Source organism: Pan paniscus, chromosome 12 (genome assembly GCF_029289425.2).
Source record: "Pan paniscus chromosome 12, NHGRI_mPanPan1-v2.0_pri, whole genome shotgun sequence".
Lineage (NCBI taxonomy): Eukaryota > Metazoa > Chordata > Mammalia > Primates > Hominidae > Pan > Pan paniscus.
This window is the reverse complement of record NC_073261.2, coordinates 105909373-105928180: the sequence shown is the minus strand read 5'-3', so window position 1 is coordinate 105928180 and position 18808 is coordinate 105909373. Positions and strand designations below refer to the sequence as shown.

The following is an 18808-nucleotide window of genomic DNA, read 5'->3' as shown; positions in this document are numbered from 1 at the left end:
TTATTCTTTTAAAAATTGGTGCAGAGAATTCTAGGGTGGAGTGGTCATTCTTTCCCTCTGGAGTCAAACTTCAGTTAATGAAACCCACAAGAGGGCACTGTTTCGGAGAGTTAAACTTTCTTTTTAACTAATATTTTATTAATTCAAGTACTAATATTTTAAAAATTTGTTTTACATTAACCAGTGTATAAGAAAATTATTCTAAACAGTACTGCATATTCTCATGCCTTCTTGCAATTGAGTACAATGAAAATAGTTTATCATTAGCTTCATCATTGTGAAAGGTGCAGATTCTACCATATCACATAATATGCTGATCTTCAGGGCTGTTGGCTAAGCAGAAGAGTTTGTATCTGCACTGAGCAGCTTCAGATTACTTCCCTTACTGAGTATCTAGACTTGCTTTTTATAATTTTCCAGTTTCTTTCACTACTGATAAACCATCAGTATCAGTATTCTGTAGCAACTCTTTGCCACTTTAATTTGGTGCTTCTAATCTGCCGTCATCTTGGAAAAACACACATGCTTGTTAGAAGTGTGAATAAACTAAGAGAACGCAGATCCGAGTGAGGGTTTGATATGGTTTGGCTGTGACCCCACCCATATCTCATCTTGAATTGTAGTTCCCATAATTCCCACATGCTGTGGGAGGGACCCGGTGGGAGGTAATTGAATCATGGGGGCGGGTCTTTCCTGTGCTGTTCTCGTGGTTGCAAGTTTCACGAGACCTGATGATTTTATAAACGGAAATTTTCCTGCACAAGTCGCTCTTGCCTGCCGCCATGTAAGAGGTCCCTTTGCTCTTCCTTTGTCTTCCACCATGATTGTGAGGCCTCCCCAGCCATGTGGAACTGGGAGTCCATTAAACCTCTTTCCTTTATAAATCACCCAGTTTTCAAGTGTGTCTTTTTTTTTTTTTTTTTTTTTTTTTGAGACAGAGTCTTGCTCTGTTGCCCAGGCTGGAGTGCAGTGGCGTGATCTCGGCTCAGTGCAAGCTCCACCTTCCAGGTTCACGCCATTCTCATATCGTGTAAGTTATGTTGAAGAGTTTGGATTTTATCAGGGAAGTTGGGAGTTGTTGAAGAATTTCAAGAAAGGAAGCAAGGGGCTCATATTTGTGTTTTTTGAAAGATTACTACAGCAAGGACAATTTTGTGTGTGGCGAAACTGTTGGCAGGAAGACAGAAAGATGTGGGTTTGGAAATACAAAGGAAAGAAAATTGGGCTGTGAGGAGATAGGTTATCAGGGACGTCATCCATGTGTTTGAATTTATCAGCTAGAAGAGAGCAAGACCTACTCTCTTCTAGCTGATAAATTCAAACACATTCTCCTTTTAGGAGGAGCCATGCGGGGGGAATTTATTTCTGGCCTCCGTGCCAGAAAGAGCAACGTCTCTTCTAAACTACAGATACATTTTTATGTCATATGCCTGCAAATCTTATATTAATAAATAACTGTATTTCCCTCTTTGCTTTGGTCACTGGGAAGCTCTGTGTATGTAATTCTATGCACGGAATTTACTTTTGGTTTCATCGCAAGATGCATACTTTCATTTTGCTCAGAATTGTTTATTTATGGTATCTTTTTGTCTTATTCAAATTTTCAAAAGTGGTATCAAATTATTTTTGGAATAAAGTGGAGTATAAAAAAGAAATTTTTAAAGTGTGAGCTTGAAAAAAACCAAAACATCAATAGCTCTTTAACAGATTCTCAAATCCTTATGATTGCTCATTTTGTATACACTTTTTGAAATCTGATGACTGTTTTGGTATGGTCAAATTTGTCTATGTTAAATATTGTTTTTAAAAACTGGAAAGTCGATGACACCAAAAGCACAAGCCCATGAGGAAAAACTAGATAAATTAGAATTCATCAAAATTTTAAAGTTTTGTGCTTCAAAGGACACTATCAAGAAAGTGAAAATACAGCCCACAGAATGGGAGAAAATATTTGCAAATTATATATCTGATAAGGTTTATCGGGAATACATAAGAAGCTCTTTTTGAAAACTCAATAATAAAAAGACAACACAATATAAAAATGGGCAAAAGATCTAGATAGACATTTCTCCAAACAAGATATACAAATGGCTAATAACAAGCACCAAAAAAGGTGCTCAACATCATTAGTCATCAGATACAAATCAAAACCAACATGAGCTGTCACTTCACATTCATGAGGATGGCTGTCATCAAAAAGACAGATATTAACCATTGTTAGGGAGGAGGTGGAGAAATGGGAACCTTCATATCATGCTGGTGGGAATATAAGATGGCACAATTACTTTAGAAAACAGTCTGGAAGTTCCTCAAAAAGTTAAACATAGAATCACCATATAATCCAGCAATTCTACTCTTAGGTATATGTCCAAGAGAAATAGAAACATAGGTCCACACCAAAACTGCACATGAATGTTCACAGCAACATTATTCACAATAGCCAAAAGGTGAAAAAAAGCCAAATGCTTATTAACTAATGAATGGATAAACAAAATGCGGTAAAGCCATGCAAAGAATTGTTATCCAGCCCTAGAAAGGAATGGCCCAGGTCTCCTGATACATGCTGCAACATGGATGACCCTTGAAAGCAGTATGCTAGGCGAAAGAGGTCAGAATTACCAAAAATACACATATTACATTATCCCATGTATATAAAATGTCCAGAATGCGCAAATAGAGAGAGATAGAAAGTAGATTAGTTATTGCTTAACGTTGAGGGGATAGAGAGATTGGGGTTTGATGGCTAAGGAGTATAGAGTTTCTTTTAGAAGTGATGAAAATATAAAATTGATTGTGGTAGTATTTGTACAACTCTATGAATGTAATACAACTATTGAATTTACACCTTAAGTGAGTGAATTATATGGTACATGAATTATATCTCAATGAAGCCGTTTTAAAAAAAATAATGGAAGCCACCATGCTTGGCCTACTCAGTAGACTGTTAATGGGAACCCAGGTCCTACGTGGCCCTCCAGAGATGGGTTCTAACTCCGGCTCAGCCGCTTCCCAGCTATGTAAGCTCCTCACACAAATCGCTTCATCTCCCTAAAATGGAGACAGCTATGCCTGATGCCCAGTGGGCCTGCACTGGGTCTAGAGAGTGCTGGAGCTCGGTAGGAGCCCAGTCCGCTGCTTCCCAGAGGGCCCTCCAAGACCCCTGCCCTCAGAAGGTGCCCAACATCCTAAATGAGTGGGGCCTGCAGATTCCCTTTTTGGAAATTAACAAGTGCTCTTGATGATGTTTAAATATTTAAATAACAATTCATCAGACCTTAAGGGGCTGAGAAACTCAGGGGAGGTTCTGGAAGGCAGGAGCTGCAGTGTAGCTGAGGATGCCTCTTTTGCCCCTGTTCCCCATGGAGCCTCGGGGATGGTCTAAGAGGCTGTCTACACTTCAGTGGTCATTCACCCCTCAGCTGCAGAATCAGTAGCTTTCTAGTCTACACCCCACATTCTGCTTCTCTCAGCCCCTGAATAAGGAGCCTGCTTTTAAAGACTGCCCCGGGACAGCCTTGGGCATGGAGTTCTCTGTCATGATATTACAGAAAGTCAGCATCAGGCCCCTCGTGTTAGAGACAGGTCGACTGAGGTCCAGGGATAGGTGAGCCTGGCTCAGTGGCCTCTCAGCCCAATTCTCTGGAGGATTCCAGGAGCATGTCCTGAGCCACTCCAGTGAGCCAGGCTCTGCTTATGTTTCACGTGAGCACCTCCCTGAATTGCAACAACAAATCTGTGGAGTAGACATTGAGTACCCTTTTTACAGATGAGAGCACAGAGACTGGCTCAAGGTGGCTTAGGGAGTGAGCAAGCCGGGATTCACATCCAGCCTGTCTGACAGCAAAACCTGTGTTCTTTCTTCTGGGCCAGTTCCCCCAGTTTCTTCATGCCAGAAGCCAAGCAGGTCACAGAGGAGGGGAGATGCTTCCATCCCATCCCCTGAGAGAGACTCTGCCACGGAGTCTGGGTTTTCAGGATATTCTTGGGCCTCACCTGGTTGCACTACCTGCCCTCCCATCCCCACTCCGACTCATTTCTCTCCCTAAACACCAGATTCTCTGCAGCCCAGGCTCCTTGAGGTTGGGAGCGTTCATTTAAAGTCCCACGGGAGAAAAGGAAAAAGAATCATGGATGTTCCCAGTTCCAGCCTTGAGTCTCTCTCTCAGGATGCCTTTTGTTGCCAAGAATGATGAAACAGATGTCTTGGCAATAGCTTCAAATGTTTCCTGCCAAACCAGGGGAGAATTTGTCTTCAGTTTAGCTGCAGCCAAGACAGACAAGTCCCAGCTCTTATTATTCACAGGAAGTGCACAAACACACACGAGCTTCCCAAATCTGGGAGCCCCATGGCTCCCCAGCTTCTCCTCATCAGGATTTCAGCATCATCTATAGACACAGGTTGCACCCCCCACTTGCTTCATGCCTTCCATCCTCCACACCCTTCAGGCTTTCCATGTCACCCCCACCCCTCATCACCGATGACTCCAAGGCCTCGGCCTGGCAGGCAAGGCCACCTTCCTTTTGTTCCCATCATGTCCTAGGTAAACTTTTTGTTTTTGGTGGTGGCGGTGGTAAAATACACATCACATAAAATTTACCATTTTAACCATTTTAAAGGGTACAATTCAGTGGTGTTTTGTTATTTACAAAGCTGTACAACTCTCGTTGCTATTGACTTCTGGAACATTTCAACACCCCCAAAGGAAAACCTATACCTCCCCCCACTCCCAGCCTCTGGCAACCAGCTACCTACCTTCTTCTGTCTCTTTAAATCTGTCTTTTCTGGGTATTTCATATAAATGGTATCCTACAATGTGTGGCCCTTGGTGACTGGCTTCTTTCACTCAGCTGAATGTTTTCAAGGTTCATCCATGTCCTAGTGTGTGTCAGCACTTCTTGTACTAATACTTTAGGGCTGTTCTTTATGACTCAATAATATTCTATTGGATGGATAGACCATATTTTGTTGATTTGTTCTTCCACTGATGGATGTTTATGTTGTTTCCACCTTTTAGCTATTGTGAATAGTGCCACTAGGAACATTCTTGCATGAGTTTTGTTTGAACCCCTGTCTTCAATTCTTTGGGGCATATACCTAGGAGTGGAGTTCTGGGTCATACAGTAATTCTATTTTACTTCTTGAGGAACCACCACACTATTTTCCATATTGACCATACCATTTTACATTCCTATCAGCAGGGTATGAAGCTTTCAGTTCCTCTACATCCTCACCAACATTTGTTATTTTTCTTTCAAAAAAAAAATTCTAGCCATCTGAATAGGTTTAAGTGGGTATCTCATTGTGGTTTTGATTTGTATATTTTTGACTAATGACTTCATTGAGCATATTTTCTTTTTCTTTGATTTAATAAAGTTTTATTTTTCTAAATGTACAGTTGGTTGGACCTGTTCATGCGTCTTCACCAGCAGCTGGAGCATCTCCACCCTTGGTATTTCTGGTATAAATTACTTGAACTCTGCTTTGAAACCAGTTTGATGAGTCCTTTGCTAAGGAGCTCCTGAAGGCTGCCCTGGCCAGGGAGACTCAAATCTTCAGTCTCTCAGACACCATAGCTGGGCTTATAAGTTTACAGTTGGGAACTTCCTTACAGGGTTTGTCTTAGTTAGTTTTGTCAAACAAAACTAAGTTATTGGGCTTGTCCCGAACTATGTCGTTGGAGCACTTCTTCCTTTTGGCCTTGTCCCCGGATTTGCTTACTGGGTCTTTGTCTTTCCTGGCCAACTTTCCAGCGCCTTTCTTCTTCTTCTTGTCCTTGGGTGGCATTGCAAAGCTCAGAGAGCAGCGGTGAACACTACAGCCTCACTAAGATGTCAGACAAAAAGACACTGAACATATTTTCATGTGTTTGTTGGTCCTTTGTATATTTTCTTTGAAGAAATGCCTATGTAAATCCTATGCCAATTTTTAAATTGGGTTATTTGTTGTTGAGTTGTAGGAGTTCTTTATATATTCTAGACACTAGATCCTTAAACGATATATGGTTTGCAAACATTTTGTCCTATTCTTTGTGTTGTCTTTCACTCTCTTGATGTTGTCCTTGGAAGCACAAAAGTTTTTAGTTTCGATAAATTCATCAATTTATCTTTTTATTTTTTTTTTGGCCGCTTGTGCTCTTGGTGTCATATCTAATAATCCATGGCCAAATCTCAGGTCATGAAGACTTACCCTATATTTTTATTAAGAGTTTTATAGTAATAGCTCTTATATTTAGGTCTTTGATTTATGTTGAGTTAATTTTTGCATATGGTATGAGGTAGGGTGCAACTTCATTCTTTTTTTTTTTTGAGACAGAGTCTTGCTCCATCGCCCAGGCTGGAGTGCAGTGGTGTGGTCTCAGCTCACTGCAACCTCCACCTCCCAGGTTCAAGCAATTCTCCTGCCTTGGCCTCCTGAGTAGCTGGAGTTACAGACACCCATGACTATGCCCAGCTAGTTTTTGTATTTTTAGAAGAGACAGGGTTTCACCATGTTGGCCAGGCTGGTCTCAAACTCCTGACCTCAAGTGATCTGCCCACCTCAGCCTCCCAATGTGCTGGGATTACAGGCATGAGCCACCACACCTGGCCTCTGACTTCATTCTTTTACACGTGGATGTCCCCTCCAATACAATTTCTTGGGAGGCTATTCTGCATGGAATGGTCTTGGCACCCTTGTCATAAATCAAGTGCCACACGTGTATGAGTTTATATCTGGACTCTTAATTCCATCCAATTGATCTATATGTCTATCCTGTGCCAGTGCCACACTGTTTTGATTACTGTAACTTTGTAGTGACTTTTGAAATTGGGAAGTATAAGTCCTCCAACTTTGCTCTTCTTTTTGAAGATTGCTTTAGCTATTCAGGGTCCCTTGTAATTCCATACAAATTTTAGGATTAGCTTTTCCATTTCTGTAAAAACATCACATTGGGATTTTGATAAGCATGGCATTAAATCTGTAGATCTATTTGGAGATTACTGTCAGTTTAACAATATCAAGTCTTCTAATCAATGAACATGGAATGTCTTTTTATTTTCTTAAATTTTATTTAATTTCTTTCAGCAGTGTTACATAGTTTTCAATGTTCAAGTCTTCCCCTCCCTTTGTTAAATTCATTTCTAGTTATTTTATTGTGTTTGGTGCTATTGTAAATTGAATCGTTTTCTTGATTTTCCTTTTGTAGTGTGTATAGAAATATAACTAATTTTGTGTTAATATTGTATCCTTCAACTTTGTCAAATTCATATATTAGCTATAATAGTTTTTTTGTAGATTCTTTAGTATCAGCTACATGTAAGATCATGTCATCTGCAAATAAATGTGGTTCTCCTGCTTATTTTACTATCTAGATGTCTTTTTTTTTTCTTGCCTAGTTTCTCTGGCTAGAACTTCCAGTACAATATTGCATAGAAGTTGCAGAAATGGGCCGGGTGTGGTGGCTCATGCCTGTAATCCCAGCACTTTGGGAGGCCGACGCGGGCGGATCACCTGAGGTTGGGAGTTCGAGACCAGCCTGACCAACATGGTGAAACCCCGTCTCTACTAAAAATACAAAATTAGCTGGCTGTGGTGGCGCATGCCTGTAATCCCAGCTACTTGGGAGACTGAGGCAGGAGAATCTCTTGAACCCGGGAGGTGGAGTTTGCAGTGAGCCATGATCACACCATTGCACCCCAGCCTGGGCAACAAGAGCGAAACTCCGTTTCAAAAAAAAAAAAAAAAAAAGAAGTAGCAGAAACGGGCATCCTGTCTTGTTCCTGATCTTCGGGCAAAGATTTCTGTCTTTCACCAAGTGTTTTCTTGACTCTCATTGGCTCATCCTCTACTTTCTCCAGGGTGTCCAGCTGTCACCCTTGCTCACTCTGCTGCCCCAAGGAAACCAGTTCTCCAGCCTTTGCCACACTCACATCCTCTAGTCCCCACCTCTGCCCTCCACTTTCTGATTCAGTGCCCTATCTTTCAAACCAAGAGTTTTTTTGCGGAGTTCCTATGCCTCACTCATGTGGCTCCAACTAGTCATGCATCTCTCCTCCCTGGCCCTCTCCCACAGCCCTGAGCATGAAGAGGCCTGAGGCACACTTCATAAATGCTGAGGTCCTGAAAAGCCTAAGAGGTCAGGCTTGCTGAGAAGAGCTATGTCTGAGCCCGCCTGGCTACAGGGAAAACAAACCCCAAAACCTTGTTGGCCTGATTGGCAGGAGCCCAGAGAGAACTGATGCCCATCCAAGAAACACAGGTGTTCAAGGGCCCCTGCTCTGTGGCTCTCCACCCATGGGTAGCTGCAGGATGAGCACCGTCCTGGGGGGCAGAGGCCGCCAGGTGCTGCATCAGGATCCTGGCCTGCTGCTCTAATAGTGCCTGTGAGAAGTCAGGTTCTCAGGGCTCTAGTCCTCGCTCTCTGCCACATGAGAACCCACAGCAGCCTTCCTGCATCCCAGCAAAGGACCATGCACTCCCCAAGCCAAAGGGGTCCTGGTGGAGACCTTCAGTAAGATTGCCACTTCAAAGCCATTCCAGGGGCCCGGGTGGACCTCTGAGCTCTCCTCCAGGAAAAGGCCTGTTCTCGTGAGGCCTGTTGTAGCTCAGGCTCTTGGAGCCTTCTCTAGGGAGCACACTGAACAGTTTTCCGAATACTGAGGCTCCTCTTGGCTTCATTCCAGGAGTGGGGGAGAGGAGGGAAGGTTGGGCTGAGCCGCTCTGTGGATTTGCTCAGCTGTGTGTCATCCCATACTGCGCCAGTAGGCCCTGAGCCACCATGCAGTTAATTCTCCCCATTCACCTGTCCAGGACAACACAGGGTAACTAGAGGAAGAAAAAGAAAAGCTGGGAATCATACAGAGGAGGAGAGAGATGCTGTCAAAGAACAAAGGCCAGTTGGTGCCAGGACTTCCAGGCCAATTGAGGATTCTGACCCCTCATTGCTCCAGAGGACTCTGGAGGTGTCCTTTCCCTCAGAGGGTGCCCCCAGCCCCTTGACTCAGTTTTTCCCATTTACTGGACTGGAAACCCCTCCCACCATCAGTGAAACGTTTGCTAAGCCTCACTTGGAGCCCAGGTACCCTGGGGACTGTGGGGGCTATCACCAAAGGTGGGGCATGGTCTGGGGATACCAGGTATCTTGGGGCAGCAGGCATCTTCTACTTCATGAGCTTCCTCCCTGTGGTTCTTTTTTTATTTTTAAGTAGTTTTTTTTAAAGAGCAGTTTTAGGTTCACAGCACAATTGAACAGAGAGTACAAAGTCCCCACATGCCTCCTGCCCCCACACATGCACAGCCTCGCCCACCAGCAACAGCCTGCACCAGAGTGGGACATTTACCAGTGAACCTACATGGACACACGGACACCTCCTTATCACCCAGAGCCATAGCATACATTAGGATTCACTCTTGGTGCGGTGCATTCTGTAGGTTTAAACTAATGAATAATGCCACGGGTCCACCATGAGAGTATCATACAGATAAGTTTTTGCCCTAAAAATCCTCTGTGCTCCTCCTATTCATCTCTCTCTTCCCCTTGAACCCCAGAAACCACTGATCTCTTTATGGTCTCTGTGGTTTTGCCTTTTCCAGGTCAGATAGCTGGAATCATACAACATTTATAGCCTTTTCGGATTGCCTTCTTTCACTTAGTAATATGCATTTAAGTTTCCTCCATATCTTTTCGTGGCTCGATAGCACATTTCTTTTTAGCACTGAATTAAACGCTCAGTGGAATCATCACCTGGATGTACTGCAGTCTGTTTACTCATTCACCTACCAAAGGACATCTTGGTTGCTCCCAAGTCTTGGTAATTGTGAATCAAGCTGCTATAAGCATCCATGTACAGATTTTTGTGAGGACATAAGTTTTAACTCCTTTGGGTAAATACCAAGGAGCACAAATGCTGGAGAGTATGGTAAGAGTATGTTCAGTTTTGTACTGTGGTTTCCACAGGTATATTGAGATATAATTCGCGTACAATCAAATGTTCCCATTTTAAGTGCACAGTTTGATGAGTTTTGGTGAATGTTTATAGTCATGCTCACAGTGTAGCACACTTCCATCACTCCCAAAAGCTGCCTCATGGCCCCTTGCAGCCAACCACTCCTGTCCTGCCCATCCCCAGCCCCTGGCAACCATGGGTCTGCTTTCTGTCACTACAATTTTGCCTTTTCTAGAGCTTCATATACGTGGGATCATACAAGATATAGTTCTGGGGTCTGGCTTCTTTCACTTAGCATGTTTGTGATATCCATTGTGGCATGTCTATTAAAGGGTTTTTCCTTTTTGACGCTGCACAGCATTCCGCTGCATCCATGTGCCACTGTTTGCTTGTTCATTGACCGTTTGTTTGATGGATATTTGGGTTGTTTCCTTTGGGGGAGGAACCCTTATGAATAACGTTGCTATGAACATTCGTGTCTAAGTCTTTGTGTGTGTGGCTTCTTTTCGAAGGAAGGGGGAACGCTGGCTCACTCCCTCCCAAAGTGATTGAGGGTTGATAAGGAAGCTGGGAAATCCCAAGGGGTAAAGACAAAGGGATACAGGCCAGCCTGGCCATGGGCCGCTGGGACTGCCAGAAACCTCTCTCCACTTGACCACATCGTGCTCAAAGTTCAGGGACCAGGAGAGGGAAACGGATGTGTTTACTTCCTGTCTCCATGGTGCTGGGAGAGCTGTTGTTGCTCTGAGTGTGGGGTGAGCTGGAATGTACTCCCCGCTGCCGCAGTCCTGTTGACATTATTCCTTGTCAGAATGGCTCATTTCCAGTTCGTTCCATCTACCCTCCCTTTTGTAGACCTCCATGACCCACCTGGATCCAGCCCCCAGTCACATACCAGGGCCCCCTGGACACAGGGTCCCTCAATCCCAGGGCCCCTTTCTGGGTCTCCAGTGGTTTTGTATGTGCCCATTCCCATGCCCCCCACCCCACGGTGAGGCAGCAGAAGCAGGCCATCACCCTGCTCAGCAGCGTGGGGTTCAGAGAAGCTGAGAGATGGCAGAGGGTGGCACAGCCTCCTCCCACACCTACAACCACCCTCCATGGAGAGCAAGCCATCAGCACCCCTTTCCACGAAGATGTCTGGTGTTCACTCTCAGATGAAGAGAGGGAGTACTCAAACTCTAGGATTCCTCATAGCCCAATAGACAGCAGCTTAACAGAATTTCAACAGAATGTTAATTACACACATATAATGAATACTATGCATCAGGTATTGTTCAAATAACTTTACAAATATTAACTCATTTAGCCTTATACTACCCTAATGAGGCAGGTAAAATTGTTACCCCCATTTTATAGAGGAGGAAATTGGGGCACAGAGAGGTTAAGTAACTGGCCCAGGGTCACACAGCCGGGAAGCCCAAAAGCCAGGAGTTGGCTCACATTTTTAGTCTCTGCACTCTGCTGCCTATGGATTTGTTGGTTTCCTTCTTTTTCCAATCATTAAATTATCCTAACAGTTTTATTGAGATATAATTTATATACCGTAAACATCACCCATTTTAAGTGTACAATTGAACAATTTTAGTAAACTTATCAAATTGTGCAACCATCACAACAAGCCAACTTTAGAGCATTTCTATCACCCTGGGAAAGATTCTTTGTGCCCTTTTGCAGTCACTGTTAGTTCCAACCTCTGCTTGAAGCAACCACTAATCTTTCTGTCTCTGTAGATTTGTCCTGGAAATTTCATATACATAGAATCATACAACAGGTGGTCTTTTGAGTCTAGCTTCTGTCACTTAACATGATGTATTTGAGGTAGATCCATATTGCAGCATGTATCACTCCATTCGTTTTTGTGATCTGATAATATTCCATTATATGGATTTACTGCATTTAGTTTATCCATTCACCAGCCGAGAGGCTTTTCCATTGTTTCCACTTTTTGGCTGTGATAAATAAAGCTGCTATGAACATCTGTGTACAAGCCTTTGAGTGGACATGTATTTCTCTTTCTCTTTAGGTATATGCCTAGGAGTGGAATTGCTGAGTTGTGTGGTACATTTATGTTTACTTGTTTTAAAAACTGCTAAATCTATTTCCCAAAGTGCTGCACCGTTTTCCATTCCACAGCCATGGATTTTATAGACTGTGAGGTCCCGATGCAAATCCTAGGGCCACCCATACAAGCAGACAGAGCCCAATTTAGGGTCCTGGAACCAGCCTAGGTGTAAAATGAAGCCATCTGGGGAGAGGGGGGACTGAGTCAAGCTCAGCCTCTCTGCAGCTTCTGATGTCTGAGAAACAGGTGGGCAAGAAATCAGCTGTTCTACTTTCTAATCCAGAAAAACATTGCCCTCTGGGACCTAGAGCACTTGTTAGGGGAAAATCAGCAAAGTGGCGATAACACCAAAAGGAAAAACAGAAACACACTGTGGAGACGTCAAGGGCGATCTCAGCAAAGGAAGAAAACCAGCTTGAGAAGGCAGCAGTAAAGGCAGTTGGCCTGCAGCTCCCATGCTCCGGAAGCCTTTAGTTCCCACTGCCAGCATCCTCAGAGCCCTTTCCGACTCCCTCGGAGGCCAGCGAGAGGATAATGGGGTGATGGCAAGGGGGAGCCCCAGGACTCAGCTGCCTGTGGCTCTGAACAGACAGCGCTGGTCCAGCCAGGGAAGGCCTTCTCCAGAGGGGCACTGCTGGAGGAAGGAAGGAAGGAACGCTGCTGCCCGCCTGCCAGCCAGGATAGCTCTGAGTGTCACCAGCTCTCCAGTTTGTGCCACATGTTATCTAAGGAGTCATTTCACTATTTAATAAAGAGATCCAGCTTTTGATAGAGAGAATTTGACGTTTCTGGCAGCAGCTGCAAAGGACAGAACTTTATAATGATGGCCCGTGGTGGGTGTCTACACACACTACTGCCTGCCTAGCTTCCTCCTGACACATCCCCTCACATGGGAGTGAAACCGACATGGCACTGCTGAAACACACAGAGTACACAGGGATGGCACAGGGGCCATGCCTTGCAGAATGGAATGGGCTTCTGCTTGCTGCTGAATGCCACGTGCTCAGGACAGGTGGTAACTGTACTGGGTTGAATTGCGTCCCGTCAAATTCATGTCCACAAGGACCCTGTGAAGGTGCTCCTATTTGGAAATAGGGCCTTTGCAGGTATAATTAAGGGGAAATGAGGTCATATCAGATTACAGTGGGCCGTAATCCAATGACTGGTATTCTTTCCTATAAGAGGGAAATTTGGGCACAGACACAGAGAAGACACCGTGTGAAGACACAGACACAGAGGAGAGAAACCCATATGAAGACAAAGGCAGAGGCTGGGGTGATACAGCTATAAACCAAGGGACCCCAAGTGTTGCCAGGAAACCCCCAGAAGCCAGGACAAAACAAAGTAGGATCCTTCCCTAGAGATTTCAGAGGGCCCATGGCCCTACTGACACCTTGATTTTAGACTCGTGACCCCCAGAACTGTGAGATAATACATTCCTGTGGTTTAAAGCCACTCAGTTTATGGTGCTTTGCCACGGCAGCTCCAGGAAATGGAACAAAAGCTGAGCCCAGGCTGCAGGTAACAAACTGTCCATGCTGGCAGGTGGCAGAGGGGGAGGGACAGGCAGAGAGGGCCGCATGGAGGAGGCACCTCCTTTAGTTGTGCCTGAGGTTCAGGCAGAAGGCCCAGAGAACAGAAGTGAAACTAGAGGCTCAGCATGGCTCCTGGTAGAATTGGCTTTAATGGCTCAAGTTTTTTCATCTTTGCTTCCTCCAACTTGCCTGGAACAGGTACTGCACACGGTAGGTGCCCATTACGTGCTTAGTGTTTATGGATGAGCTCTGCATGTGGGAAAATAAGCGACATGATTGGCCAGTTGGCCTGGAGAGAGCTAGCCCAGCTTTATTTAAAAAGCCATTCAGAGGCGGCTGCTATGTGCTGAGTTGGCAGAGAAGCATCAGGCCTCTGAAAGTCATCAATAAAGAGTCGGCTTACCGAGGCCACATGCTGAGCCCATAATCCCACTTCAGAAGCTGTAGCTTTAGCCTGAGCATGACCCGACACATGAAATTGCTTGGCTCTTCCCAGTAGCCAGAGCCACGGAGCACAGGAGTGAGAGGCCAGCCACAGCGGAGGGTGGATATCTGTGTACCTCGTGGGATTCTGTGTGTCACAGCGCCAGGCCTGGCATAGAAGTCAGTGGTCAGCACTGGGGCTGGGGGTTTGACTGAGCTGTTGACAGGCCTGTTGATCACTTACCCAGTGGCCTGCCACCTCCTGTTAGGAGCTAGCTGGTACCGGGCAGGGAAGTCCCTCTGTGAGGATCTAGCATGACCAGTCCACTGAAATTCCTTCAGGCACGTAGAGGACTTTATAGTCTACCTGGCTTCCTCCCAGGACCCAGGGTGGGTAAGTCTCTTCACTTGGCACTGTGGGGTGAGGGGATATCACACAGCCAAGCTGGACTGGAACCCTGGCCGTTTGCGCCCACAGAACCCGGCTGCTGCTTCACAGGATGCTGTGGGCTGCATGAGAACTCAAGGGCCAGTCCCTACTGCTCCTCCACCGGCCCCTGGATCAGCTTCCCCACCGGCCCCTCAGTCAGCTTCCCCAACTGCAAGGCCTTAGGGTGCTAAGCAGGGAATGGTTTGGAGCGATCAGAGTTTGTAGTGAGTGGGACCATTCATAGCTTGATGCTGAGACTTCAGCTCCTTGAGGAGGCTCTGAGCATTGACTATGTTTGCTCTGGGCAGCTGTGAACCCACATGAAGCCAATAGCAGCAGGCAGGACCACTATGTGGGGACATGCTGGTAGCTCTGTTACCCTCTCTGTTTCCCAGGATTGGCTCAGCTGGGCAGCTGGTGAGCTAGAGAAATGGGAATGACCCTCCACATCAGCCTGACACCGGGTATTAAATCACTGCACCAAGTATGTCAACACAACACCCAGGTGGTCACTGGACAATAAGGCCACAGGGCCCCAGAGAGTGGCTGGACTGTGCTGTCTCGTCTGTACCTTGTGTGAGAGCTTGAGACTCAGAGGAGCCCGTGGGGCACATGGAGGTGAACTTAGTCCCAGATACATTGTATGGACGTGGTCATGGGACACCAGTACTCAACAGGTAGGTGCTCTCCAGGGGGGCCCATGACACAGGCCTGGCCAGGGAAGGCCCTAGGGACTTTCCAGAACTGGCCTGAGTTCCCGGCTTCCCAAGAGGAACAATGCCGGGAGGAAGGGAGCAGTGGGACCCCAGCCATAGACAGTACATCCTGTCCATGGGCTCACAACAGGCTTCGAAATAAACAAGTGTTGTCCCCAATTAAACTTCTGTTTCCCTTCCACAGGGAACTCTCAGCTGCAGGCTCCTGGCCTGAGCAGACCTTCTCAGAATGGCCAAACTGCCTGTCCTCAGGAGCCAGGACTCCAGCTCAATCTTAGCTACAAGATTCCAACCAAAATCTTGCGGGGGATAGAGGCCACCTTCTGTCCCTGCAGGAGGCCTCTCAGGCTCCCTGAGAACCTGTTTCTAGTTCTCTAGTGGATTTCAGTTGACAGAACTCTCTACTTCAGCATCCCTGGGTCCCAGGGCTAAAGCTGCATCTAAGAACCTGAGCCCTGAAGGCCAGGGCGGGTTTGCTGACAGAGACGCAGGGCCATCTGATGTCAGACCTGAAAGGGCCCCAGGGCCAGTCCAAGCCTAGACCATCTCCACTGTGGGAGAATAGGGGGTAGGTCTGGAGACAGAAAGGGGTCCTCTTTCTTTCTACATGGGTCTTGGCTGTGCAGTTACTGGCCCGATGACCACACTGGGCCTGGGATTCTATGCCTCCTCTGCCTTGGTTGGCATAGTGAGGAGTGACCAGAATCCTCCCCTTCCCCTACCCTAAGCAGCAGCCTGGGTGAGTGGGGCAGGGCAGCTTCCCTGGCTGAGTCCATTGTTTTAAAGGACAATCCTCTCCCCCTCTCCCCTCCCTGGTGGTCTGCCATCAGCCTAGGCACAGAAAAGAACATCACTAACACAGGCTGGAACGGGTCACAGGCACAGGCTTTATCAGGCGACAAGGATCATTGATTGGCCATGAGTCGCAGTCATGTGGGTGAAGAACAAGCCACAGATATTGGAGCATCAATATCTGGGGGTCTTTGTGATGGTGTCCAGAGAGTCCAGACCACTGAGGAGGTGGCGCCCACAGTGGATGAATACACAACGGGCAGGCCAGGCTCTGCCAGTGACCCCAAGCAGAGCACCAGCCCCTGTGGCCACCTACCCCGCTGTGCCCTCTGCTCCTATGTCACTTGACCCAAAGCAGGTGGGGAGCAGGAGGCAGGGAGCCAGCATCAGGGTGCAGAAAGGGCAGGGAGGTGACAAAGCCCAGTGGAGAGCTGGAGCCACCTCTCTGAGGAAGACCTGGCCCCATCCCCTCCCCACTCCTACTGAGACCTTCTGCTGCAGTCAGCAAGGGATGCAGGGCCTGGGGCTGAGTGCTGGGAAGGAGGGGCGGGTGTGAAGGGGGAAGGCAAATGGGTGGAGCCGGGGCTGGAGCTGTCCCAGAGCCGGCTCAGAGCCCTGGGGAGGGAGCTGACCCTCTGAGCCTGGGTTAAGACGGAGGAGGAGGAAGTCAGCTCTCGACCCCAAAACCACCTGTTTCCTCTCACTCTAGCACTGGTGGAGGGGAAGCTGCTCAGGACAGGGCGGCACAGCTGGAGAGGGACGTGATCAGATGCAGGACAGAGCAGGCAGGACAGAGCAGACAGGTCCTGGCACGGGCCAGGAGCTGAGACACTCAACACTGATGGCTGCAAACCACCCGCACCATCAGCCGGGGGCTCCCTCAGGGCTGGCTTTGGTGTCTATCAGAAAAGGGTTTGGGGTCCTAGTCCCACCCGCTCAATGCTTCTGCCAGGCAGGACAGGGCCAAGGAACAATAGTGGTTGCATTTCCTTTAAAACTACTGTTTCATTAAAAAACAAAACAAAACAAAACAAAACACTAGCTCTGAACATGAAGAATTATATCCAAGAAAGACACCTTGACATTTTTTGCTTTATTAAACATCATTCACTGAGAATTTCCAAAGCACTGTGTGGTGCCTAGACCTGTGTGCCAGCGCTCTGGGGGTCGGGAGAAGTCTAAGGCACGGGCCCTGCCCTGGCGCATGGCTCCTTCTCCGGCGCATGGCTCCTTCTCCCTGGGAAGGCAGCTCCGCTGGTGAAAGGCCACTGACCAAGTCCAGACCCTGAGGACGACGAAGGCCTCGGGGCAGAAGCCTGAGAGAATCATGCCCCACTGGCAGTGGGAGGCGGTGCAGGCTGGGAGCCCTGCCCAGGCCCCAGGCTGAGCTGTGGGGAAAGCTATGACCCAGTTTGCTGAGAGCTGCAATGACGAACATTGGCTCTGTGCCCAGAGGCCCAAGAAGGCCATGGACTGGGCTGGCCTTTCCTGGGAAAGGGGGAGGGAGGAAGAACTGGGGCCTCGCAGGGCCGTCTATACCCTGGAGAGGCAGGGCCTGACTTCTCCCTTTAGAGCTTGCATCAAGAGGAAGCTCAGGAGAGAGAGACTTGCATCAGAACACTCCAGACAGCCGATCTCCCACTCAGTATTCCTCTCCTGGGAGACCCACCCAGACCCTGCAGGCCCCTGGTAGCCACCAGGAGCAGAGACCCTGGAGTAATTTGGCTTGGGGACGTCCCCACCCCAGGCTCAGGCCAGTCAGTCACCCAGGCTACAGCTTAGGGTAGGGGAAGGGGAGGATCCCGGTCACTCCTTCTTACTATGCGAACAGAGGCCGAGGAGGGCTAGAGGCCCAGCCCCAGTTTGGGTCTGTGCTGGGGCTGGCAGAACCCGTGGGCATGAAGCTTCCCTGCCCCATGTGACACCTCGCTACGGCCCCACATGTCTTGCTTCATCCTTGGGGCTGGGCTTCTGGTTGGCAAGGCATCCCCACACCCTCCCTCCCCTTCATGTCCACGGGGAATAAGACACGTTGGGCTCCGGCTCCTAGGGTGAGAGCCGCTCCCGCAGCCCTCAGGCTTCTACTTTGGCCCCACAGCCCAGGAGAAAATGGAACCATGCAGTTCTGGGGGCTGTGACCCAGGCTTCTGCCTGGCCTCCCCTGGGGGTGGGGAGGTTCTGACCCTGCAGGGCCCAGTCCCTTCCCTTCACACAGATGTCCCCACAGACAGGCCTGCTGGCCCAGGGGCCAGCATGGAAGGGTCAGAAGAGGCTGGGGGCGGCCTGGGCTGGTGTATCGTGGTCCTGGATGTACTGCAAGATGTCCATCTCGTCCATGGCTTGGATCTGCTCCTGCGGCTTCTGCTGCCCAGCCACAGCTTCAGCCGGGCCCGTTTTGGGGGGAACAGCTGGTTTTCTGGGTATCACCGGCTTAGCTGCCACCGGTGGCTTGGGCTTAAGCTGGGGCTTGGGTTTGGGCTCAGCCCCCAGGTTCAGAATCTGGTCCAAGTCCTCTTCAACTCTAGGGAACCACAGGGAGGAACCCTGAGCATAACACTACCACCCCGCGACAGGAACAAGACCCCAGGCAATGCCAGTGCCCACACGGGGCTGGGCAGCTGCAGGGAGCCCAGCCTCGGCCAGGTCAAGGCCCTGCCCTGCTCTGCTCCATTCCACTGCGGCCCCTCCACCCATCCTGCCCAGAGGAGACACAAAGGCCAGGGCTCTCCTTCCCTCCCACCCACAGCAAAGCAGGCACAGGGCAGGCCCCACGCAGCCTCCTGAGAGTTGCTCTTCAGGTGACCCCACTTGACACACGCTGCCTTCTGTAGGGGGCTTTCCCTCCAATCCCTTCAGAAACAACCACCAGCTACTATGTACAGAGTTCCCGCTCTGTACAGCACTTCAGACACGTTATCATATT

At 48.0% G+C, this 18808-nt stretch overlaps 1 protein-coding gene and 1 pseudogene across 18 annotated transcripts in view; both read right to left on the bottom strand.

Annotated features, from left to right (window-relative positions):
- HS1BP3 (HCLS1 binding protein 3) overlaps window positions 1-18808 on the bottom strand; it is a 174696-nt gene that overhangs the window by 124538 nt on the left and 31350 nt on the right. For 3 of the 18 annotated variants that reach the window (XM_003827184.5, XM_034952681.3, XM_063594655.1), the window contains one exon: window positions 16960-18406. The exons of the other annotated variants lie outside the window; for them this stretch is intronic. In XM_003827184.5, coding sequence (XP_003827232.4) covers window positions 18148-18406 — 259 coding nt within the window. In that variant the 3' untranslated portion in view covers window positions 16960-18147. Of the gene's footprint in view, window positions 1-16959; window positions 18407-18808 lie in introns of those variants that run through there. 18 annotated transcript variants of the gene reach the window in all.
- On the bottom strand, window positions 3696-16823 carry LOC129397192 (small ribosomal subunit protein eS25-like; annotated as a pseudogene).